A 26,865-nucleotide genomic window follows, 5' to 3' on the forward strand; every position below is an offset into this window, starting at 1 on the left:
ATTTATATATATTAATAATATATATTATTAATTATAATAGTATAATATTTTTTGATAGAAGGACTACAACATACTAGGCTTTACAACAGACAATATTATGGGATATCAGTAGTATGGTATCATGGTCCCTTGGTTATAGACAACATATGGAAAATCATATAGACTTACTGACAATTCTTTGAATAAACTTCTTAGTTCCCGGTGCCCGTGCTTCTCAGCGATACTTGCTGGGTCATCTCCATATTTGTTGGTTATTTTGCAAGCCCATGTAGCCTCCGGACAACTGAGTAGAAATTTTGCAAGGTTTTTTAATCCAAATCTGGCTGCACAGTGAAGCAGAGTAGGAAATTCTTCCCAATGGTTATCTGTATATGGAAACAAAGTTTTCAGAAAGAACAGTTTTCCTTCTATAAAACACCTTCCACCTTCTTTTACAAAAGTCCTTAGAATATTAGTGCTACAGAATCTCAGTTATCAAGCTGCCAATACAGAACTGGCATCCAAAGAACTCCCCCAACTAACACTTTTATAATTCACTGAGAAATCTCTTTTTTTTTTTTTTCCCCTGACAGAGGGATTTTAAACCATTTTAGTTCTATTGAGAAATGAGCTTTCTAGCAAGAGCAAGAAAATTAGACAGCCAAGACACGTTTTTCTTAGGTGTATATTATTTAATGCTCTAGGAAGATTTTTCATCTGACACATCTGAATGGGACTTTTTTAATAGGTTTTTGGTGCTGTCTTTTCATATTAAAAGACACATCTAGGAATCCACATAACTACCAGACACTTGCAAAAATTTGCTTATCCCTGGAATGAAAAAAAAGTCAGAGAATTTAAAGACGGATTTATCTAAAATAACATGATATTAATTTCTATCAGAGACGTTATGTCTGTTGGAGGACAGGAACAAAGCTTACCATTTCAGCGTAGTCCTGTGTTCTAACTCTACAAGTGGCCACAAGTTATGTACAACAACAAAATGGGAACAAGCATAGACAGTACTTTCCTCTGCCTTCATAATCTTCTTTCTAATCACTTGTAGTTTGTTGTGTAGTGATTTGTCTATGCATCAGCATCCAGTATGCCTCTTTCCAAATATGAATTCAGCCCCTCCTGGGCACCATGAGCTTCTTGCACTCTCAGGGTCTCTTGGCCATGCCTTTAGTACTCACTGCGTGAAGAAGTGCTTCCTCTAGTTTGTTTTGAACCTAGCTCCTGCTAGGCTCAATCGATAGTCCCTAATTCATCTTATTCTCTGTCCCTGTCTGCCCTCTCTGCTCTTCTAGTGATTTACTTGTTCCCAGAATTTTTTACTTGAAGAGCTCTAGTCTACGTAATTGTAGTGCATGGAGAATCAACTCCATCACCCCACTGCTCTTTTCTGAACCTTTTCCAGCTTTAATGTAACTATTTTGAGATGACAGAAGAGCTGCACATGATACTCAAATTGTTGGGTAAGCCACGTAATTTAGGCATTGTCGCAATTAAGCCCCGTTTTGTTCTCTATTCCTTTTCTAATAGTTCCTAGTATCTCATCTGCTTTTTGACCTGCTGCCTAGCAACAAGTTCATATTATCATGGAACTGCACGGTCTTGTTCCTCGGCACTAATAGCCTGCTCAAAGCCTCTATTTTGTATGACAACATTGGACTGCTTTTTTCCGCTTACATCACTCTCTTTTTACCTACAATAAATCACTGAAGCATGCTTGGTTGGTCAACCACCCTGCCATGGGCAGGGAAACCTCCCACTACACCATATTGCGCAAGGCCATGTCCAAGCTGGTCCTGAATGCCTCCAATGATGGAGCATCCACAGCTTCCCTGGGCAATCTGTTTCTTTGTCTCACCACCCTCACAGTGAAGAACTTCTTCCTTATTTAAATCTAAATTTACTCTTCCACTTTGAAGCCATCACCCCTCATCCTGTCACTACAAGCCCTTGTCAAAAGTCCCTCCTTCTCAGCTTTCTTGTCGGCTCCCTTTAGATACTGGAAAGCCACAATAAGGTCTCCCTGAAGCCTTCTCTTCTCAAGGCTGAACAACCCCAGCTCTCTCAGCGTGCCCTCACAGGACTTGTCATCCATCCTCCTGACCATATTTTTGCCCTTCCTCTGGACCTATTCCAACAGGTCCATGTCCTTCTTGTGTTGGGGGCTCCAGAGCTGGATGCAGTACTCCAGGTGGGGTCCCATGAGAGCAGAATAGAGGGAAAGAATTGCTTCCCTTGACCTGCTGATCATGTTCCCGCTGATGTAGCCCGGGATACTGTTGGTTTTCTGGGCTGCACTTGCACATTGTTGGCACATGTAGAGCTTTTCATCAACCAGCACCCTCAAGTCTTTCTCTTCAAGACTGCTCTCAATCCATAATCTGCCCAGCCTGTATTTGTGCTTGGGATTGTCATGACCCAAGTGCAGGACCTTGCCCAGGACCTTGCACTTGGCCTCATTGAACTTCATGAGGCTGGCACAGGCCCACCTCTCAAGCCTGTCAAGGTCCCTCTGGGTGGTATCCCTTCCCTCCAGCGTGTCAGCTGCACCCTACAGTTCAGTGGCCTCTGCAGTCTTGCTGAGGGCGCCCTCAATCCCATTGTCCATGAAATCAAACAATGATGGTCAACAGCAGTGGTCCCAGTACTGATCCCTAAGGAACACCACTTGTCACCTGTCTCCACTTAGACACTGAGCTGTTCACCACAACTCTGAGTGTGATCATCCAGCCAATTTCTTATCTACCAAGTGGTCCATTGGACAAATCCACGTCTCTCCAGCTTGGAGGCCAGGATGTCATGTGGGACAATGTCAAACACTTTGCATAACGGTAGTGACATCAGTTGCTCTTCCCTTATCCACCAACTCTGTAACTCCACCGTAGAAGGCCATCAAGTTTGTCAGGCCTTGAGTTGATTTGACCTTGGTGAAGCCATGTTGTTTGTCAACAATCACCTCCTCATTTTCCTTGTGCCTTAGCAGAGCCTTTTGCTCATGATTGTGCCAGGCACAGAGGTGAGACTGACTGTCCTGTAGTCTCCCAGGGTCTTCCTTTTTTCCCTTTTTGAAAATGGGGATTATGTTTCCTCTTTTCCAGTCAGTGGGAACTTTAACAGACTGCTGGGACTTTTCCAATATGATGGAAAAAGGCTTAGCAACTTCATCACCAGTTCCCTCAGGACCTGCAGGTGGATCTTATCGGGTCACATGGACTTGTACACCTTCAGGTTCTTTAGATGGTTTCAAACCTGATCTTCACTTACCACGGGCAGAGTTTCCTTCTCTCAGTCCCTGTCTTTGCCTGCTGCAACTTGTCCTGTGTGACTGGAGACCTTGCCAGTGAAGACTGTGGCAAAGAAGTCATTGAGTACCTCAGCCTTCTCCATAGCCCTTCCGACCAGGTCTCCAGTTTCCTTCCAGAGAGGGCCCACATCTTCCCTATTCTTCCTTTTATCACAGACATACCTGTAGAAGTTTTCTTGTTACCCTTGATGTACCTGGCTAGATGTAATTCTACCTGGGCTTTAGCTTCCATAACCTGATCCCTGGCTGCTTGGACAACTTCTCTATATTCTTCCTAGGCTACCTGTCCTTGCTTCCACTCTCTGTAAACTCTCTTTTTGCATCTAAGTGTGTCCAGGAGCTCCTCGTTCATCCACACAGGCCTCCTGGCATTCTTGCCTTCCTTCCTCTTTTTTGGTATGCATTGCTCCTGGGCTTGGAGGAGGTGGTCCTTGAATAGTGGCCAGCTTTCTTGAGTCCCTCTTCCCTCCAGGGCTTTATCCCATGGTTCTCTAGCAAGCAGATCCCTACAGAGGTCAAAGTCTACTCTCCTGAAGTCCAGGGTAGTGAGCTTGCTGTGCAGCCTCGTTGTTGTCCAAAGGATCTTCCATCATTTCACGGTCACTGCTGTCAAAGCTGCCCTTGAAGGTGTACGTTAGCCACCAGCCCCTCCTTGTTGGTGATAACTAATCCAGCATAGCAGCTCTTCTCATTGGTTCCTCTACCACTAGTAGAAGCATATTGTCTTCCAGGCACCTCCAACAGTTATAAGGGTGGTTGAAATCCCCCACGAGAACCAGATGTTTTCCTTGTTGTCCCTCCTCTTTACTACCCTGAATACTTTGTATCAATAACAGAAATTTTTTTTCAGCTCTTTGCCTCCTGGTTTTCACCAGTTATTCATCCATGCTCCATCAATTACTGACTTGGTAAGGTTTGCTGATTCTCACAAAAAAATAGAAGAAATCTATATATCAAGACTGCATATTACAAAGAATTTATTGTATTACAATTATTAATTTGTCTGGTAGAGACAATATAATAACCTTCTTCTAGCTCTCAAAGTTTCCCAGAGAAACTGGATTTTGGCATCATAGTTACACTTCCTAGTACTGTGTAACTGGAAAATTGCATGCTGCTGCTAGAAATCCAGCTATTTTAATTTTCAGTTTTCTCAGAGCTCTTAATGAATACCAGTTAGTCCTGGTAATTTCTTTGTGCTCAGTCTGCCCATTTTTGCTATAACTTTATGATTCCTTCAACTGCAGACAGTCTCCTTCCAGGTGTCTCCCAACCAAGACTGATGACTTTGGAATCTATACAGTTTCTTCTGGCTTTCTTGAATGCTCTTTTATATCTCCGTCATCAGTTGTCCTGCAGGCTAGCCAGCACATTTTCAGCCTTTCATGTGCTGGAAGAAAGACTTAATAGTAGTACTTTGGAATTTTCTTGGCTGACAGTCTTTAACAGACTTATCACTTTTATATTCTCCTACACATTAAAATTTGGCTCAGTAGTAATGAATTTGTGTACTTTCCCACCCCTTTTTGCTCCTGCAGAATGTTAATATGGGAGAGAGTAAAACCTCACCCCAGCATTAGATATAAAGAGTCAAGGAACAAGAACAGTTCTTGGAACAGGCATAGCTATGTATTGATTGACCAGAAAAATTGTTAGGACAATTTTTGACTGCATTTTGGACAGAGAATATTCCACCCCTATCCTGATCCAATATTGTTTTGACATAAGGTATTTGAGTGGGCTAAATTTTAGTCTAAAGTCAAATTAACAACCCTAAATTGATTTTTAAACAAATTGAGTGTTGCCTGATTTTCATTTGCGTCAGGCAACAAAAACTCAGCCAAGAACCTGTAAATACACTGCATTTGGGTAAATCAAGTCACTTGTTTTAGAAGCCTGAGCAGGCTGGGCTTCTGTCAACAAGGGTATGTGTTTTAGCTTATATTCTTCCATAATTGGAAGTATGCTTTAAAATCCTTTGAGTTACAATAGGCAATCTTAAAACTGTATGGTAGCTAAAGCTTTGAGAAAAGTAGGTGCTGCATAACGTGACTCCATACTGCTCAACTTTTTAACTCAAGTTCCACAAACTGGATTTAATTCTGTAATTAGAAGTACTATAAATGTTACCCCACAATATAGCCATTTAAATTCTTATTTTTGTCTATGCTTTACTAACTGCACAGAAGAACTAACCCCCCACACAGCGAGGCAAACATACCAACTTAAGGAGCTGTCACAAGAGCAGTAAAAATATATGCAAGTTATTTTAAGGGTGGGAAGACAGCATCAAAACTCAGTGTACTTTTACATATTACACACAATTCCCTTTAACAACAAAAGTGTCCAAGCCAAGCTAAAATTTAAAAATATCCACAAATCATTGTCGAATTGCTTTTAATGTTTCTGTCTTTTGATATTTATAATTTCTTTTAGATGTCCAGCAATGAAATAGGTGTTGAGCAGTAATTATAAAGAGTACCAAATTACATCAACTCTAATAAACAGTCTGCACGCTGTTAACAAGCTCTAGAAAATCAAATACAGTCAGTAAGAAGAGACTTAAAGTATTAATAACATGCCCAAAACGAATTTCAACTCATGCTAATGAAACCTGAAACAATTGGTTACAAATCCAAAAGAGGAATCAAGTCTGTGTTACCAATGGACTGGATACTACGATTTCTTCATCAATATAAACAGAAAGAGTCAGTGGTTTTCTAGCCTTATATCTGAGTTTTCAAAGTAACACAAAGCAGAAGTATCCCAGAACCAACTCCAAAATCCCTGCAGCTCCTTTGCAGTTGAGCTGTTTTTTAATGGTTGCCACTCAACTCCTCCCTAGCTAGGTTTATATTCAAGCAGGACTGCTACACTTACATACTTTGAACACTAATTTATTAGCACTGTGGTCTCCTCTAAATACCTCAGCCAGCCACAGTGGATCAATTTCCTAGAAATTATTATTATTTTTTTTAATATTTCTCCTTGCAGGAAAGAAAAAAGGGTGTCCCAGGCATGAAAACTTTCTAACAGCAACACTGGTAGCAAGATTTTCTACATAATACTTTAAAAAATATAATGATGTTGAAAACGTTTTCAACATCACATAAACAACATTAAAGCACTTTGACCAAGAACAGGCAATAGAAATACTTCCATTGGTTTCCCCTTTTGGGAATGAGTACTCAGGTAAATCTAACCTGTACACCTTCACAACTATTTGGGCTATGGTATAAAAGCATACAGCCTCAAAATGTTGGTTCTAGTTACAAATACAGGTGAAGGAGACATTGAGGGTAGTGGTATTGCTACATACCAAATGATACATCAGCAACTTTGTACAACAATGAAAAAAAATTGCATCATATATGCAGATAAAAGCAGGATTGGTTTTATTCAGTATCAGAAGGATTTTTTTTTTTGTACAAGATCCAGTGAGATGTTAGATTGAAAGGCAATTTTCAAAAATGTTAATTTTAGCCAAGCATCAATGCTAGCGTCACTCTTACATCTCTGCACAAAGAAGCTACAAGGATTACTGTATTTCACTGAGAGTCTGTCAAAGCTAAAGACTGAACTTAATTATGGACGAGTTAATTCCAGGATACAAATCTTCCTTGCGACATAAAACTACCGACAGTCATTATAAAAAATTTCATGTTTTCTGTCTTTTCACAGCATCCACTTCAAAAACAAGCATAAAAGGGAAAAATCTTGTGCACAAATTAAAATTACTTTTACAGTATACATTTCCATCCTACGCTTAAAACAGGTGCAACAGATAAGTGCCATCAAAAGACCCCAAAGTCCAGAGAGGATGAATAACATACAGTGCATTGGGATTACAAATTTATTATAAACTATCTCCTAATTTAATTCAAGAGCTCTCTCTGAAACATCTATTGTGAAAGATAAGCTTAAATATTATGGTGAAATCATTTTTATAATAATTATGGCTTTATTATCTAGAAATAAATGAGTAAGTGACCCTTGAATTGCAAGTCTTTTAGTAGTACAAAAATGATGGCATAACTGCCATTTTAACAGGAATTGAATGCTCTGGGGAAAATGAAATAATCATGTGTATACTGTTATTGGTATACTGCTATTACAAATAATACAGAATAAAACTGGTTGTCTGAAGTACTCTGTATTGCTAAATATGCAGTTAGTGCTTTCTACAACTGGATGTTTTTAGCCATGAGCCTTCCATAAAATCAAACAGAGTTCCTTTTTAGTAACTTAACTGCATGAACACACTCCCAGCAAAGATTTAGCAAAATACAGTATTGAGAAAACACTGGATTTTTGCTAGGCCATGCAACATAATATACAGTATCACTCTTAGCTAATGGACATGATCATAAAACACAATATACAGCCACATTCAAAAGTTTCAAGCCATTCTCTTCACACATTATTGAATTTCTTGGTGCTTCCACTCTGCTGAAACTGAGCAGAACCCAAAGACCTATTTTCTTGTGCAAAGAAACCTGAACTACACAGACCTCATGCAGTAGGGTGGTTACACAGACACTCTCTAGAACACAGATACACATCAGATGAGCACACACACGGCTTCTGGGGCTTCCTATTGTACAGGTAAATAAGAGCAAAGAGCTGTCTGAAAATGGAAGATTCCTGCCACACAAGTCCTACTCCCCCAAGCTGGTGATCCTGGCTAACAACACTCACCATCATGTTCTCCTTAGTCAAGTGTCCCTATTCCCACAATGAAAATCAAAAACTCTCCTCTGTTCACAGGAAATACAGGCTTCTAGCTCAAGAGACCACCTGGGGAGAGTTTTCCTTTAAGGAATCCAAACACTGCTGAACCACATTATCAGCTCCTTGCTTCACATTCCCAGTACCCTACTTTAGAATTCAGCTGCTTTGTTTTGGGCATGATAATATTCCACCTCCAGCCTAAGCTGGGTATTAACAAGGTTAGGATCAGAAGCAGAGAAAGCTCTGTTCAGATTTCTTTTCCCTTCCCCTCAAGGAATTAATGCTAGGCATGAGATTGATCTTGTTGGTGCTGCAGCTGGAGATTCAGCAAGGAACAACGTAGGAGGATAAAGCTTACAGGCACGACAACTATCGTTTCTGCATTCCAGTCAGCCATGAACAGTTTCAGAAATCAAACTATACCAGCTAGTCCCACAGATGGTTCATATTTACCATGTGATGTGAAGGGAGGGAGCCACACAAACACCAGAAAATTGTAAAGAAAGCAGGTATGTGGCTTTGTCTGTTGGTCCTGGGCTTTAAGACTCCGTCTAGTTTAATTATCACAACACTTTTGGACCATAAGAATATCTTTGGGTTGAAGAGAAACACGTGTACTGTTTTTCTTTCAGTTGCATAGATTGACAGCTGGGATTAGGAGGCACCTGACTTGCCACCTTGCCCCTCCAACCTCTAAATGCCTCAGAACTACACCTTTTCCAGGTATCAACATATGGCTGTATATTGATAATACAGAAAATGAGCAAGCCCTCAATCCACAGGCACTAACCTCATGTTGTCTGCAGTCGCTACAGCACCCCCAGCCTTGCTCTTAGATAGGGAAGACCTCCACATCTTGTTTCAGCCATGCAGGATCGGTTGTCCATTACAGCAGATATGTGCAAAGGCTTTACTGAGTGGTTCAAAGGAACAGATTTCATTTCTTCTGTCCATGAAACAGAAGGCTGGTGCCTTCAAGTTATGACTCAAGTTATGTTAGAAGGCAATAACTTGAGGTCAAGTTATGACCTCAAGTTATTGCCTTCTTGGGCAACACAGCCGGAAAGACCCCTGCACTTACACAAAGTAGGAAGCAATATTCAAGGGCCAAACTTTCCAAGTCTTGCTGATAGAAAACTCTCAACTATTGAACTACTTGTGGCCACCCTGGTACAATCACTTTCTTGGTAAATTCTATACCAACAGGTTGAGATAGCTGCTGTTCCTTCAGCAACCTCAGTAACACTTCAATGCCCACTTCTGTATACAGCTGTGGTACCAGGAGTCCTCTCAGAAATTCCTACCCAAAATACATATTTAATTAGTTAAAAAATATAATAAGGTTAACAACATTAAGAGAGAGAATTGAAGCATAATGCATCTTTTTACCTTCATTCTGAAAAGAGGCACAGGTCACCCAAAAGGTGAATAAGTTATCTCTTTCTTCTAGGTTGTACAGTAGATATCAATGAAAACGGAGGATACCATTGTCAAAATTACCAAGTAAAGAATAATGCACTACAAGATCTATTGATGAGGGTGTTTGTTGCCTTTTTTTTTTTTTTAATGTAATTGTTTACTTAATTACCAAGTCACAAAATTCAATGAGCTTTTAAGACAAATTAGGTGTACTACTGTAAAGAAATTTCCACCATACTGTGTTTACTGCTTTAACTGAAGTTCTGCATTATACACAGTAGGCAGAGGCTGTAATAATTTGAAAGCACACATGCTTTGGGCAGAAAATACTGTTCTTGAACGTGCAAGTTTGTCACACTTAATTGAGGAAAATTGCTGGAACTTTTACCAGCTGTGAAACTGTAACAACTGATACATTTCAGCTAAATACATAGAACTGAGCAAAAGTAGTAGTTATTAGGCTAATCAGAAGTGAATAGCTTCTACTCAGTGGCAGTCTTTTACTGAAGAATGTCAACAGAAAAAAGCTGTCCCTGTTTGGCACCCACAGTAAGAAGTAGTTAGCTGGTGACTGTAAGTAGGAAGGAAAAGTTAAAGTGCCTAAGTGGCGTATTTTTAAGTGCAGTAAGATGGCTTCTTCAACTTTCAACTAACTTTGAGGCCAGTGCTTGCTTTTAATTAAAGTTTTAGTTGACTTGCAAAAGGTTAAGAGTGAATTGCCATTCTCTATGTTTTGCCTTGTCATAATCCCTTCTCTGCAAAGCATTCTGGAAAACTTCAGCAATAAAACAGAGCATAAAAATCTAATACAAAGATATTGTAGCAACACCTTAGCCTGCAGGAATTTTCATAGAATTGCACTAAGCAAACAGAACAGCCTACATTGAATTTCCGCAGATCTTTTAAGACATCCTTCTTTTATTTCCCAAATTCTTTATACAGGACTTCAGGGTTTGTTTTTTTTAGTAATTTAAACAGACACTTAAAGTGCTTTCTACCGTGTCACTATCAATTAAACCAAAGAAGTACTTAAAGCCGCATCTATTTCTTCTCCCCCAGTTTTTTATCCCATTGCTTCACTAGCAGCTGAACACCCAGACTCTCCCTCTTCTTTTGGGATAAGTTTGTTTGAGAGAAATAATTACAGATATGAAGATAGGACTTATGTTGCTAGCAGTTTTAGATGACAAAAAAGCCGTATTGTCTACAAAAAGAGTAAATTCAGGACTCTTCATAAGCCTTGATGTTTGAGTTTAATCAGTGAAATAGCAACAGGTAACTTTTGAAAAAAAGGAAAATTCATTAAGAAGGGAAAAAAAAAAACAGGTTTTCCTCAAGTCAGTTGCCATCTCTTGGGCAGGAATCAACGCACAAAGGATTCCCAAACCTGAGGATTCAGGAGCAGAATCAGAGCTTCCCAAGCTCAAGAAAAGTCCTGAATTATGAGTTTGAATTTTTTTTATGTTTTGACTGGACCCTATTTCCAGAATATAAAGGAATAATATACATACAATGTACCATGAAATCAGTTTGGTATAGAATATACAATATTCAGGACAGTACCTCCAGCTCTAGTTGCACGCTTCTACAAGGGGGATGGAGGACACTACCACTAAAAATCCTGACGTTCCTGGGCTCTGTCTTTCAGTTAATGCTGTTGTTAAACACAAAGTTTTTCCAATAGATTCTATTCAGTCTGTGTTTATCTTTGGCATCTGATTTGGCTTCCAATATTCTGCTTCAGATACTGCAGATTAATCTCTTTAAATATTATTCATTACTAAAACACTGTTCCCTTCATAAGTTGAATAAGCTTTTATCTTAAGTCTTCTATACTGCCGGCAGTTAATATCCATGCATAATCCTAAATATGTTTTGCCAGTGTTTAGATTCTTTTATCTTCTTTAGATCTATATAAAACATTATCATACCACAACGAAAAAAGAAATTTAAAAAAAGGCACAGTTCAGGTCTGAAATGTGCACTTTGTGACAAGCTTTTACACAGACAGAAATTCCAATAATACCCATCTGGTAGCTAACCCGATTCACTTTTTGGTTACTACAATATTACAGTAGGATACTTCCGTCAACAGCACACAACTGAAACCCATCTTACTTAGGGAAAAAAAAAAAAATGAATTCCAATGGCTATCATTAGAAATCATGGTCTGTAAAAAAAAAAAAAAAAAGCCAACCAGCACAAATTTCTATTTTTACCATTTCAAATTGCTCCCTTCTAGAAATCAATTTCTTCTGAATAATACTGACAGACTTAAGAGGAGGTCAAACAAGTAAAGATATAGTGTCATCACTGCCTCCATTCAGGCAGAGATGCGATTTCCTTCCTGCGTGTAGTCCAACAAGTAAGATCCCACAGAGAAAGAATATTACATACATGTTAAAGTTCTTGCAGGACTACAGTCCTAGGTTTTCATATTGCAAGGAACTTCTCAAAGTGTGATTTGCTGGTCAAGAAATTCTCCTTGCTTAGATGGCAGAGATTCAAATTTAGAGAACATGTATTTGTGATCCATGGCATGTTTTGGAAAACTTTCCTTATCAGAAATCATTATGGCCAGTGATATACCTATGCTAAGGAGGCAATGTTGTTTTGTTAGATATTATGGTAATACAGTAAGTTTACCATGACGTCTTGCTTTTTTTATTAGTATTTAAAAGAAATAGGAATATTGAAAATATTCTAGTTGCGTCTACCCTAGGGAAATAACAACGGATGATTTTACCCTAAGCACATCTTATTTATAAGCATGCTTGCATATACATATGTTAGGATATAGACAATCAAACACATTTATGAGACCTAGTTACATTGATATAATAGATTGGGTATAACAGACTAGGCATTCAAAAAAGATCATATTAAACAAGGAACTACACATAAGGCCTGTCATCAAGTGCTCAAAATCTCCAGCTTAATTTGAATAAATGGAAAGACAAGTAAACAGCATCAGGGTTTACAAGAAAAATACTATAAATATGATCATGTAGGTACACAACAGGAAACACACAGTAAGAGCTATAGTAGCATCGTGTACATACATTCTTAACACCTACAATGAAAATGCATTTCCACTGGAGATTGTACAAAAATAAAAGTATTTATACGACTGTCTTAAGGCAGTCTGACACAAGGCACTGAAGAGTCACCTAAACAAATTGCTAGCTGAGAGGATTATTCAGACACTTGCAATAGATGCACTGAAAGTAAGATGGTATCAGAGCTGAAATTTTGCACCTTTACAATCCATCTTGACTGTCAGCCTAAACACCAATCTCACAAGTACTGCATTCATCATACTAAAAAATTGTTAAACAGCCATTCTGGGGAAGGGAGCAGCTCTTGAAAAATTACGTAAGCATTGTGCATTTGGTGATGTCCTCATCTAAATCACTGTTAATATAGGCAAGCAAGATATTGCATTTTTCTTTGATTACATCATTCACATTTTCCCTATTAGATTTTATATTTAGTCTTACACTGCTAAGTTTTTAATCACACAGCTGTACACTTTGTGAGAAGTCAAACCATGCAATTCATTAGTTATCCAATAAAATTAATCATGTGTTCTTCATTATTTTTTCACTTTGAGTTCATATCGAGAATTGTCAGTCACAGCAATTTACCAGCTGTATGCTGATGTGCTAGCTATAATGTTAAAATAAAGCACAAAGGTAAAACCATACTAAGAAAAGTTCCTCTCATCTGTGCCTCACACTGCAAGATTTGCTTCCTGTAGTCATGAAACAGTCTCCAAAGGATAAGGTTTAAAGTTTTTTTTTTTAGGGTTCAGGTTGAAAGGAGTGCATCTTTACTTTGCACGCATCTAGCTTCCAAGGAATGTGTCTACATTTGGGTAGATATTACTATTATGGTAGAGTTATTTCTTCCAGAACCTGGAGTGAGGTTTTTTTTTTTTTTTAATGTCTACAGCACAAAACTGTGGTCAGCTTTAAGACTTAAATCTTCTGACTTTCCATCTTCTGGAAGAAAACTACATACTTAAAACTTCCCAAACCAAGCATTTGATATCAAATCTAATCAGAGGCTTTACTGAGTTTACTGAGGTATTACTGAGTAATAGGCTTTGAAGCCTTTAGAAGCAAAGTTTGGAAGTGGGCAGGAATCCTACAGAATCACATACAGGTAGTCACTGAGATGTTAAAAGTGCATCTGTATTCTGACTTACTTGTTTGAGACAGAGGCATGTCAGTATGTCTCAATGCAAGGTATCCATGTTCCCCATGGAAACAGACACAGAATTGCTGTGGTTGGAAAGGACCTTTAAGATGATTGATTCCAACCCTTATCCATCTCTACCAGGCCACTTCTACACCAGATCCCTGAGCACCCCATCTAGATGGCTTTTAAATAGATCCAGGGACAGTGATTCAACCTCTTCCCTGGGAAGCCTGTTCCAGTCCTTGATCACACTTGCGCTGTAGAATTTTCTTCCAATGTCTAACCTAAACTTCGAAAGCACTTCCTCTTGTCCTTTCAGTTGTGGCACGTAAGAAGGGGCCAACTGGATTTCTGGCTTAAGTTTGCCTATGTTGACCACCAAAGAAAAGCAGCACATATTGGAATTATGAAATTACAGCTGATTCATCTGCCTACTCAGAGATACAAGAATAACTTATCTCAGTGCTAAAGAGATTTTCTTCTGATAGCTTCCATTTCTTTCCCAAAAGTATTTAATTAGTTTTCATTCTTTGACATCATCTATTTGGAAGAAAAGATGGTTCTTGGAATAAAATGCTATAAAAATGGCTGAACAAGGATATGCTAGAACTCTATTAGGCCTTATATGTCTAATGCCAGTTTGGTATACTCTTCCAGGGAGTCAAAGACACGGGTTTACATACCTTCCAGCCAGAAAAAGGATCAGAACCTATGCCTCCCACATTTCAAGTGCTTCCTGCTCTGCAACCAGATCTTTCTTTCATGAAGAATCTAACCATCTAGCTTTGTACTTTCTTTTTATGCCATGCATTCAACAGGTTCACTTTAAGAAGGTTACTACTTGACTAAAACTCACCAGCAGTCAACTCGCTTTTGAACCACGCAGGACTTTGAAAGAGGGACTGCTGGTTAGTAAGCATTATTCCTAATATTAAAAAATGTGCCCAGATTTAAATGGTTACTAGAGAAGCAGGAAATCTTTTGTTCATCACAACTAACATTTCACATTGGGAATGGCTCTACAGTTTTCTGTACCAGACTGCAGTACAGGGGTATAGAGAACACAAAGGACAGGTGCCTCACTTAATCTACTTGTCCATTTCCACCAACCTAGACTCATATTTAAGCTCATTTTTAGAATACAAGTGGAATCACGTTAACCTAGTGCACCAAAGAAAACTTACTGTAAAGGAAAGGAAGCATGATAGAAATCCCAGTAAAGCCACTTTTGAAACTTGTTATACTCGGATTTAAGAAGTAATTGTTATGCTGTAAGCAACTGTAGCAAGCATATTTTCTCTCAGAACCCTAATCCAGAACAGGCAACAACTTAAAGACGTCCTTCTTCGGTATTTCAGATAGAAAACACATTCTTGGCTTTTGTTTTTTTCACTTTTCCACAGAAGTTTCTTAGATGAGATAAAGTCTAACATACATCTGAAGTAACATCATAACAATGCTTTCAAAACAGATGCTAAGCAAATGACTTTGAATCCTTAATAAGTGATAAATTATTTCTACCAGGACCTTCCACTTAGTACTAAACAGCAGCTTCTGCTGATACACTACTGAATTGTGCATATAGTGTGTTTATGTTATAGACAAATCCTCTTTTAACTAACTGGGATGCCTTTTTTTTTTAAAATTAAAAATAATTATCTTTTGGCCAGAAGTAATGGAAACTATTGAGTGCATAGGTATTAAAGTGAATTAAGATATTCAGTGCTGTTCCAAGTTCATAAGCCATCCATTCTCTTCAGACAGAGAAATCTTTCCAGGTTTCTTTTTATGTCACCAAACTTTGAAAAAGTGAAGTTTAAATTGCATTACAGAAGAGCAACTAGTAAATAGATCTATAATGTACAGGCATCTTCACGTATCTCTTATTGCCAGTCTTCTCTGTAAGTGTAAATTTGCTCAGCTGTAAAGCTGTTTATTTGCAATTAATCCAAAGCTGATCAAACATCCAGACAAGTATAAATACTGAGTCACAAAGTAATGATTTACAGAATTCTTTATATTATACTTAAGACTCTCTTATTAACATTTATAAGTAATACATGTAGCATCATCAACAAAAATTAATGGATACAAGAAGTGACTCACTAGCTTGTTGATGTTGCTTGTCTTCTCTTTGGAATGGGATGAGTTCATAAGCAGGTATTTTGCTCTTCAATAACAAAGTCAGAACATTGTCCAGCTTCTCTACAGAAGAAAATTTAAAAGCCTGTTTAAAAGAAATAAAAAAATTAAGAAATTATTGCATTTGTTGCATACATATTTTTATCCTCAGAGTGCTGGTGAATCAAAGTACTCAAAATAGTGTTCTTACAAAAGCACCTAGTAACAGCAGCAGGTTTTGAAAGCTATGTAACACATATTCTAGTATACAAGAATCATGATAACATGAAAATCTAGGAAAAAGATCTTTAAAGATTGTACTAAATATCTAACTTGAGTACCAGACTTACAGTGTGAATTGAGAAAGGATATGCACAATTTCCATCCCCAACATGAATAACCACATTACATTTAAAAATTATTGAGAAAAATAATCTAAAAATTCAGTTAGGAAACCACACTATTCTCTCTTATTCCAAGTAGATCTTCTTAGATATGGTATCCTCATAGGTACTACCTTAACAGAGTTCAATCTAGAGTAGGACAAAAATAAGTAGTAACACAGGAAATATGAGTGTATATGCAGATACTGTGCCACAAATAAAGAGGCTCAAACCCACCAGTATGCACTGAGGCAACTGTGAAGCAGAAATTCCACCATACAGGTGGCCTTCTAGACAAACTAAACATGAACGAATAGTTTAAATTTCAATTTAAATGGCAGGGACACCCCTTGCACATTTTACTACCTATCTAGCCCTCTGTGTCCAAAAGAAATTGAACAGATAAAAACCACCCTAGCAACGTATCTCTTATCATCTCTCCTTAATGCTTGAGGAGCAATTTCAGATAGAATCCATTTCATACTATCATACATATCAAAGCTAAATAAACACCCCACAGTTTCCTTTCAGTAAGCACTCAGGCCTGTTAACTTGAACTAAGGCAGGAACCCTTCCTTCTCCCTTTTATTCCGGCAGCAATCTGGGAGAGAAGGACCTTGACAGTTTATAGCTTTTACTGAGCACTTAAGACAACCAAATTTACATGGGACAAAATAAAGTTTCACAATCTGAGATGGATCAAATTCTTGCAATGAAAGGAGTACACAGCTTCAGGAACTTGCAGCAACATTTTCAAGGCCTTAAAGAGCTGCAGGGTTTAAATGCTTCAAGATCAGTTTTTACAAGCTGCTGAGACGGAAGTTAGAATATCTGATCTCCCAGCGGGAACAGATTAAATTAGAGCTAAACTTCTCATGCGTTAACAGGCCTGCCTTCTGATGATCAACCTATCCATTTTTATGATTTCCAAGGTGGGCTCAACACACTTCTTACAGAGAGATTATCAGTGCAATTTTCTTCAAATTTTTGACCCCACATTTTTTCTTTTACTCCAGGGATCTAAAATCTGAAGGATCAATGATTTAACACGTTATCTTGTTAACTAAACCATAACAAGTTGCTTTGTTCTGTTACTCTACAACAAAGACATAGCAGGAAAAACTAGCTTAGTTATTTAAAAATAAAGTCTACATTGATGCCTTTTATCTCACATGCGTGACTGCTTGTTCCAATACTTCCGTGAAGATAAGAGAAGTAATAGTGAAATAGAACTAGAATAGGACCACTCTGCACTATCCAGCTCCATATCAATACAAAGGTCACATCCCTCAAGAAAGAATTCAGTTTAAAGACTTTTACCTTACTCCCTTTTCCTGCTTCAGATGACTCGCAGCCTCCATGCTGCATTTAATGTAGTACACTGCATTTATGTATTTTGATGTACCCTGCCCAGATCTCTATAGGTCCATGAAATCTTCAGAAGAAATCCCACCAACACTACATAACTGATGATCATGCAGAAGCTTCACCAAAGCCAACAACAGAACTGTATTTAAAGTTAAGCACCCTGCAAGGGAACACTGAGCCAGTCAGGAGTTTGAGAAAGCACACATTTTATCTGAATGAAGACTTAAAACATGCCAGAAAAGAAGCAAAAGCACAACTTTTTTTGTGTCCTGACAGGCAAGTTCTTCCTTCCAGAAGTCACACAGAATTAAGCTAGTGACTTTATAAGCAATTCTTCCCATGCTCTCTGAAGCACAGACAGTGGTTCTCTACTACACCCTTTAATCTTGGTCCTTCTGCAAGTGCTGCTACCTGCCCAGAACTCCTCCCCAGCAGCTTGTCCTTGCTCAGTATCACCTCAGGTGTAGGCACTACCTCCCTTCCCTCAACTCTTTTGCAGAGCAACAGGACACAGCTATGAACAACAGAGAAGCTCCAGGTTCTGACCATCACACCTGGGCTTCCAAAAACATCCTTGAAAAAGGAGAAGATTGAGCATGTATTTTGCTAATTCTATGAAAGAGATGATCTACATTCTTTAACAACTGCTAACAAAGCCCTGAAAATGTGTGCCACTGAAACACAACATACACGGCCAATAAATTCACATATTTCTCACTGGCTTTAGCAGTACTAACAAGGTTACATTTACATAAAGACAAACTTCTTCAGTAGTTTTTACATATCAGACACTACTTCGTATGCACTTCAATAACTAGATTACTTTTGGCAGAGAGAATGGGCTAGGCTTCAAATCACTTAGGCATTTCTGGCAATTTTAGCCTGTGATAGAATATAGAAGGATTTTATACTTTGAGGAAAAGAAAGAAATATTTAAAAATAACAGCTGGTGACGTGACTTAGAAGATTGAAATATTAAACAGTTTCAAGGAAATATCTCTGGGGATCAGATAAAGGCACATACATAATATCACCACATGAGTCATAGCTATTTCTTACAAGTTTTCATAAAAAAGGCTGCAGTTTATTTTCATTCTTCTTTTTCAATATACACTGTAACTGGAGTCCTATTTGATGACTATGATAAAGGCATCCTTTAAGATACCAAGTCTCTCAGAATCATAGGAATATTATTCAACCAAAGTTTGTCATAAAGACTTCCTGAATCTCTCTAAATATCTAGACCTCAAACTAACGTGAACCTATCCATTTCAGTAGTAAGGATATGACTTTAGTTTCAGTTTGTTTTTTTTTTAAAAAAAACTAAGAAATCCATACCAGGAAACCCCAGCACTGAAAAATTGAATCAATAGTTGCATTTGGTAGAAAGTCTGGGAGAAAAATCTATACAGCAGGTAAATCCAGCAGAACATTGACATGAGGAGTTGATGAAAAGTAAAAAATGAAACATGAAAAAGTTTTATTATGAATTATAAGAACTTTAAAAATCAGTCTGTACACTGTGTTTCTCTAAGAACACTAAATCCCTAAGAGAGTTTCTTTAATGTAGAATTATATGAAAATGAGAAAACAAAAAAATGCACAGCCTTAACCCAACACCTATCCTCATATATACTGATCTCAAGTTCATTCAGCATTATGAATCAGTTATTACAACCCAACCCTTCCTACTTTACTATAAAATTTCAGGTATTTTTTTCTTTTGAAACTTATGCAAAGGAACTTATGTTTTTTTTTAACTCTAGCAAAACATTTAAAATAGCCAAATAAGGAAATAATGTGGATAAGTGCTTTTTAATTTCAGATAAATTTAACACATAGAAAATTACAATCTGTCTGGTGTGGCGAAGAATTTCATGCAAAAACATGATTAGCAAAAATCTTACAATAACTTTAATCTCAAGTATGACTAGTGTTATTCTTTAATTCCTCTCTCAAAAGCAGAATTTGTAAACTCAGGGGTATCATACCTTATTGGTCTCCCACTAAGATATGTGAACTGACCTGACCATCAGTAAAAGCCACGGATAGCTGTAAACATGTTTTGTTTTTGTTTTTGTTTTTGTTTTTTTTTAATCTGTTTGGCTTTACTGGGGGATAAAGTGGAGAAGAGAAGAATAATCTCAATGATCACAGCATCTCAAAGTAGCTGGAAGGGTTGGCAACACTACAGATAAGACAATGAAAACATTTTACCAAAGCATTGTGTCTTTGGTATGCATTACTCTGGCAATTTGCTTTCATCACAGAATTTTAATACAGAGATACTTCTGATTGCAAACATTTGTGAAAATCTTGAACTTTTCTTTGAATCACAGAGTGCTATTGCTTTGACCAGTAATTGATGTAAGCTTTTCTATTTTATTTTAAATTTGTTTTTCATTGTGTTTGATTGTTACTTTGCATACATAAACTACTGTTGCCCCAGGATACTTCTGCAAATAAGCTGATAGTCTCAGAGGTTTTAATTATCCTGGTTAAATAAAAGTTACTACTACACCTGCTACTTGATGGGAATTCTAATAAGTATCAAGTATGGTTTATGTGAACATATCTTTAAAGATTAAGTGAAATCCTGTTTTGTAAATGGCATCTTTACGATGTATCTTATTGCCAATTAAATCAAGTTCACATGAGAGCTCAAAGTATTTTAAAAGTTTGTGAAAGTAGTTTAGCTACCTAGGTAGTTAGTGCACCTCACTCCATGGCCACCAGGTACCATTAAATATGTTGACAAATCTTCCAACATGTATGTACACTTACAAAAGAATTACCTTTAGTCTACTTTCCCACAGAGCAGCCATGACATTGTGTGCACTGTAAAACTTACCTGATTATAAAAATGTTCTCAGCATTAATTTTTCAGTTGATAAAACAACAAAATTAAGAGAAGGCAAACAGCGTCTCCTCATTTAAACCCTCACTTATTATCCAGATGAGTAAAAGTGAGGAAATTGTTAAACATACCTGATAGCTGTAACATCTGTATTTCCTGGTGCGCACTACTGCTCCGCACAGCATTATTTTTTGCAATTGGATATGATCTGAATTGCATGTATCTTACTAAATATTAGTCATGCTGGTTAAATGCAGGGTCAAACTCCTGAATGACACAATTCTCCAGTGGAAATACCAGGTGTGTTATAGGTATCTAGATTACCATATTACTTATTTTTTTTAATCATTATGACACACTTCTTATGGATGAAATTTTAAATTAAACCAGTTAGCTTATTTCAATGTCCTTCAAAATGCAGGCTAAACAATTATAGATACTACAAAGATTTTAAGAATGCACTGGTACTTAGTCTTGCACTATTTTTCTTGTGCAACAGCCTGTTTTCTTAGAACAGAACTGACGTGTACTTGGAAGGAATCTACCCCCATCCTTAATAGAACACTAATAATGCAATACATCATTTTTTATTAATCCTTTCGTTATGAGTGTAACGCCTTAGGTGGTAGATAAGGTAGATTTGTCACAGGAAAATGAGGCTGTCTGCACTGGAAACACAGACTATTATTTTTGTTCTGGCTTTGCAATTACAATATAGACATCGTGACAAGTCTGCTTGGGCTACCCACCATTCAACAAATGATACTTGAGATTCCATCCTTTCTTAACAGATGCTTTCTTTTCTTATTATTTTGTATGTGCCATTGGCAAAGGACATCCTGCAGAGCACTGCAGCCTGCCGTGCTGATTTGAAACCCAGCTCAAAACCTGAATTCTTCTAAATATATGCAAAGAATCTGCATGGCAACCAGCAAGCCACATGAATGATAATTCAGCAGCTGTAAATGGACTCTACATGAATAGCAACCTACTGTCTTCCATACAAGCTATGCCAGAAAAATCCTGTTTGCTGGTGAATAAATAATAATCCTCCAAATACAATGTGACTTAAGATTACTTTCTTCTATTGATTTTAGAACATACTAGAAAGAACACTTTAAATGGAGAGGACATCTCTACTCTTTGTTATTATTTTCATACTCTGTAATGCAGAATGTTGTTCATTGGATATATGCAGTACAAAGGATCTTTATATCACTCTCAAAGCAAAAACAAAATAAAAAGAATTTTTTCACTTTCCTGACTTGCTTGTAACTAGACATCTTAAAAACAGGCCTCTGTAATCCAAAGCCTATTATTGAGCCATTATTACTGTGGAATCACAAGATTATGTATTATCTTTTAGGTCATATAGGCTTGTATTCTATTTTTTGGGTTTTTTTTAATTACAAATGCAGACGTCAACTTACCTGACAAGTGAAAGCTATTGGGTCAGCCACTTTCTTCAAAATGTACTCAATCTCCTCTAGTGCACTGTAGTACTCGATCTGCGTTGTGGTCTTAATGACTCCCCCACAGTAGACATTTACATATACAGGGCCAGCAGGAAAATCTTACAAAACACAAATGAGAACAGTAGCTGGAAATATTTTACAGTCCCACATCAGACGTCTCAGGTAATGAGTGAAAAAAGAGGAAAATATCACAGAAAATGCATGGACCTGATGGTCTGGATTTAAATTTCACATATGAGTCAGTGTAGTCAGGTTTTTACCGAGGTCTTTCAGTCTAGCATTAAGTTGCTGACAAAAGAAAATGCCTATCTGTAAATCTGTATAAAACAAAGCTATCGTATTGGTTATGCTAAGAAGAAGCTGAAAACTATATGCTTCAAATTTCCAACTTCCCTGTGATAGACTGATGACCTATAATCAGCTCCCTTACGCCTACAAATTAAGGAAAAGTTCATTTATTGCAAAAAGTGGAATTGCTATTCGTCTTTTGAAACATTTTCCTTAATTGCAGGCAAGGTTCTTAAATCTGGATTTGAACTAGGCTGTAGAAATTGCAGTGTAATTATTTCCATTCCAGTTGTTTACCTAGTAAAAGCAAAGGAAAGAGGCATTTGTACAGTCTGTTACTTAAGTGTGAGTTGCTCTGCGTATGCAGCGTGAGCTCTCTTTATGAGCACGTTATATAATTCATTAGCATTCACTGCACCAGGCAGCCTGCTGCACCATACCAGCACTAGCATGGTTTTCTTAAAATCCTAACCCTGCCCACAAAAGAGCAATAAAAAATGGGCAATTCTGAAAATGGAGAGCAGTAATCTGGCCAAAGAACTAAATGAATGGAACATCACCTTAAATCATTGAAAAAAAAACCTGCCCAAATACTTTTTAATTTTAATAAAAACCCCACGTTTTTCTCAACATCAGATCAGCTGGGCCCTTATTAAAAAAGGGTACTCCCAAACTTTCAACTTTCACATATTTTTAAACAAAAAGCCTACAGAGAGAAGCATTAAATAAAAATTATATAAGAAACAAAATTAAACATGGGCTGCATCTCTCTGCCAAATTTTCAGAGTATTTACTGTTCATATTTTATTTCTTCACCCACCATAGAAACCTTCCTGTGATAAACAATGTTCTCACAGAATATTTCTGGTAGGATCTCTCAAGATCTGCGAATGAGGATTTCAGCTTTCCTTCTCTGAAATGCAGTTACAAATAAAAGTTTACTGTTGGTCACATATTCCCCAGTCAGTTCTCTAAAAACATCTCTGCACCATTACAGTGATAAAGAACTCAAAGGCCATATCTGGTCATGATCTCAGGACAGTACTCAGAATGTACATCAGGCCACTAAATTACCCAAACAGAGCTCCAAAGAGCCACTGTTGAAAACTGCAGCCTATACACATAGTTCTTCCTATCTAAGGTTGTATTGCAATGGTTTTAGAAAAAAAAAAATCATAGAAATTCATTTTTTTGGTATTCACAACATGCAGTGCAGTAGCAAGCTACGCTCTCAACATTTACGTGAAACATTTTTTAATTCTTATTTCATGTCAAGTGAGTGAGGAATAGGCGTGGTCCTTAAATCTGCACAGATATTCTAAGAGGAACTGTTGTTAAATCATTGAAACTGTTGGCAAGGACTTATGGATGGAGCATCTGAAAAAAAAAAAAAACCAAAACACCAAACAAAATAGAAACCATTAGAGTTATGCAGAGAAATGGCATGGATGTGAACAAAGAAAAGAAATTATTTCTTCTGCCAGTAAGAACTATGGAGAGGAGTATAACCAAATCTACTGCATTAAGTATAAAATGAAACATTCTGCTAATAGAGTAATAGAAAAGAATATTAGCTTTCCATTTTATGGCAGTGATTTTGAGGAATGTTAATCTGTGACTAATCAACGACATTTTAAGACTACCACCTGCCATTTAACCACACAAAAACAACCTAAGAAAACCTAGTTTCCATAAATAACAAGACCTTGCGTCTCTGCATTTGTTCCGTGTGCAAAACCCATGTACAGGAAACACCTACAGAATAGTGGGAAGTGAAACTACTTATCGGAAAAAGCGCAGGGAGTCTAAAATTTGCTGTTTACTAAGGAGTAAAGAATGTTTTTCTTACCTAAGGCTTTCATGTACTTAACTTTCTTATTCCAAGAGGCTGGTTGTGTCTTAATTTGTTGATTATTTGCTATGAATTCAATTTCTAAAGTTTCATCATCTATTTCATCTTTCAATAAAATGAATATTTCACTGGGTTTCTGTAAAATTAAAATATATTCCCATTAGTCCTTCAGAAAATTATACTGAAAAAGTAAAATACAAATGAAAATATAAGTTGGAAGGAACGTTCCTTTATCAACAGTTTCATAGAAAAGAATCACAATACCAAAACATGATGCCATCTCAGTGCTATCCTTTAGTATTCTACTGACATACATGACACAATTAAAGTACTATTTTAAATTCAGTTTACCTAATAATACTTAAAAACTATTTTAATTATACATGTAAGTGAATTGTTAGATTTTCTGAGACCGTTCTATTTTATAGTCTAAAAGAATGATATTCAGCCTTATAAGAACCCAAAATACTTTAGACTCACCTAAGCTCTTACAGTGAACTGACAGTAAAGTAACAGATGTAAGAGGCTACGTGAGACAACACCCCTCTACTGCCTCCTGAACCAGAGGGAGTGTCACTCCCTTTGGACTGTAATGATCTCACCAATGAAATAGTGTGTGCAAGTCATCTTTGAAAGACAGACAGAAAGGAAAATAGGTGACATTCCATGCTCACTACAACCTCTGTATCTCACCACGGCCACTCATATAAACAAACGCAGTGCTGGATTTTGTACTTCCTCTGTTTATATTTTCACAAATTTTCTCCCAGGAACTCTGATTAAAAACAAATATATACGGATATTCGTGTCCATCATGCATGCATGCAGATAGATATATAAATATTTCTGATTCAATTTAAAATCAGACAAGGTATATGCTCACACAAGCACTTGTTATGTAACTCGTGGTATGGACACATATGTGTGTACGCATAGACCCATCAAGGATTCTTATCAGGAGATACTCCATACCTCTCAAGAAGTGTCTTATTACATGCTCCCACTAAAATACAAGGCTCGCATGACAGTAATATCTCTACTCAAGCTACCAAATAATCCTAATAGAGATAAAATCCCTCAGAGGCTGTCTCAAAACTATTTTATTTGCAAATCTTTTGGCTGCAGTACAGATGTGACAGAAAGGCAAAATAAATCCCATTGCTGTCTCGATGCACTCTCATTTTGGCCTCTTATCTGCTATTTATTTTCAAAACTGTTACAGTATGAATGAGATTGCAGTGCTAAGAGAAGAAGAACATTGACTGTTATCCCAAAGATTTTAGCATCCCAAAACCTTACCTCGCATGATATTCTTCTGGGAAGCACCAATATCGACTGCTGATTAGTTTTTGAAGTTTCAGAAAGTACCTCTGTTTTAAAAGTGAGGTCTGTTTTTTCTGATGCTCCCCTGACATCTGACAAGTTAACAGAGCTAGTCTGGTGATCTGAAATAAATAATGTGGAATGAGGACAATGTTAAAAATCCCAGATCAACAAAACATGGCAACGATGCGGTTTCCAACATACTAATCGTATGGCATTTGGAATCATATAAAGGGCAGTGCATGAAAGCCTGGCAAAATTCCTTCTCATGTAAATGCTGTAAGGTTTCCTCCTTTGATAAAGAGTTTGCCTCTGAAGTTCTGATCCCACAGCCTTTATTTACACGAACTGGCTCTGCTCACATGCTTCCTGTCACTGAAGTCAAAAGGGACATGGCTTCAGACCAAAGTCATTGTGACCAACAAGGTCACAGCAACCAGCCAGTTTTGTAGTCTCAGAAGAACAAACTCTCATACAGTGGGAGTGGGATAAACTAGGATTTTTAGCACTCTCACTTTCCCTATACGGAAACAAGGACATGCTATGTATGTACAACATCAGCCCATTTGTCTAGGGGAAGGATTTATGTGAAGGCTGTGGCACCTGTGACAAGGTAACTACGACAGTAAATGCAGATTTCCTTGACAGAGACTCCATGGTCTTTGCCTTCCTTCATGGACAATACAATGGACTGAAGGCATACATTTTTTTGTGTAGGATATTCTGAGTTTGGAAACGCTACAAAAGTCATACAGACAAGCTTGCAACCAGTTTCTTTTCTTTTTTTGCTGTACTGGTAAAGGCTCAACAGCCATAGTGAATCCTTCACCAAATAACAGAAGTTTAATGAGGAAATATAAAAGAACTGACAACTGCATCTGTAGAGGTCTGACTAAGGCTGTGCTTTAGAAAAGCTATTCTTACACCTGCTATTTCTCAGCTACACCAGTACTACTCCTTTCCAGACACTATTACCCTGTACAAAACACTCTTGCCACCCATCTCAAAGGACTGCAGCAGCTCTCCATCATGCAGGATTACCCAGCACATTGCAGTCACCTGCTTAGATTAATGATATCATTCCAAGCAGCTCAGTTAAAAAATCTTGACTGGCTAGTGAGAAAATATCCTGAGAGACACCAACAGTATCTTGAATTACTGTAAATTCTGGAACACTCACAGTCAATTACATTCAAGGACACAACTTTTGGGTGCATCTTTTCCTCTTACATCAATGTAGAATATTAATACAAATTAGTGATGGGCAGAGTACAGGAGAGTAGCAATTTGGCTTTGCTCAAACAAGCACCACAGCCATTTTGAGCTTTTTCCAAAAGTGCCCAAATGATTGAGGTACACAAACCACACAGTGCTCCTAAGTGGCACAGAACTCTTTCCACACAGCATCAGTATTGGTAATTTACAGTTAGTTTTTCTCACTTCTTACTTGCTTTTATTTCCCCTGTATGTACCAGTTTGTCTGATACAGAATGTTCCCTTTCCTTACCAACCTTGCCTTGCTTAAGAAGGCATCGATTTAATAAACT

The 26,865-nt window shown here is 37.5% G+C and overlaps 1 protein-coding gene across 1 annotated transcript in view; it reads right to left on the minus strand.

The window, feature by feature from the left end:
- Window positions 1-168: 168 nt before the first annotated feature.
- The window catches only part of BANK1 (B-cell scaffold protein with ankyrin repeats 1), a gene marked incomplete at its 3' end in the record, with an annotated part of 47,065 nt that continues 20,368 nt past the window's right edge, over window positions 169-26,865 (minus strand). Inside the window, exons 3-7 of the mRNA XM_008949765.1 lie at window positions 25,295-25,440; window positions 23,993-24,131; window positions 21,811-21,953; window positions 15,758-15,878; window positions 169-365 (exon numbers count right to left, since the gene is read on the minus strand). Of these exons, the coding sequence (XP_008948013.1) occupies window positions 169-365; window positions 15,758-15,878; window positions 21,811-21,953; window positions 23,993-24,131; window positions 25,295-25,440 (746 nt within the window). The remainder of the gene's footprint in view (window positions 366-15,757; window positions 15,879-21,810; window positions 21,954-23,992; window positions 24,132-25,294; window positions 25,441-26,865) is intronic.

The sequence above is a fragment of the Merops nubicus genome, unplaced genomic scaffold (assembly GCF_000691845.1).
Source record: "Merops nubicus isolate BGI_N331 unplaced genomic scaffold, ASM69184v1 scaffold441, whole genome shotgun sequence".
Lineage (NCBI taxonomy): Eukaryota > Metazoa > Chordata > Aves > Coraciiformes > Meropidae > Merops > Merops nubicus.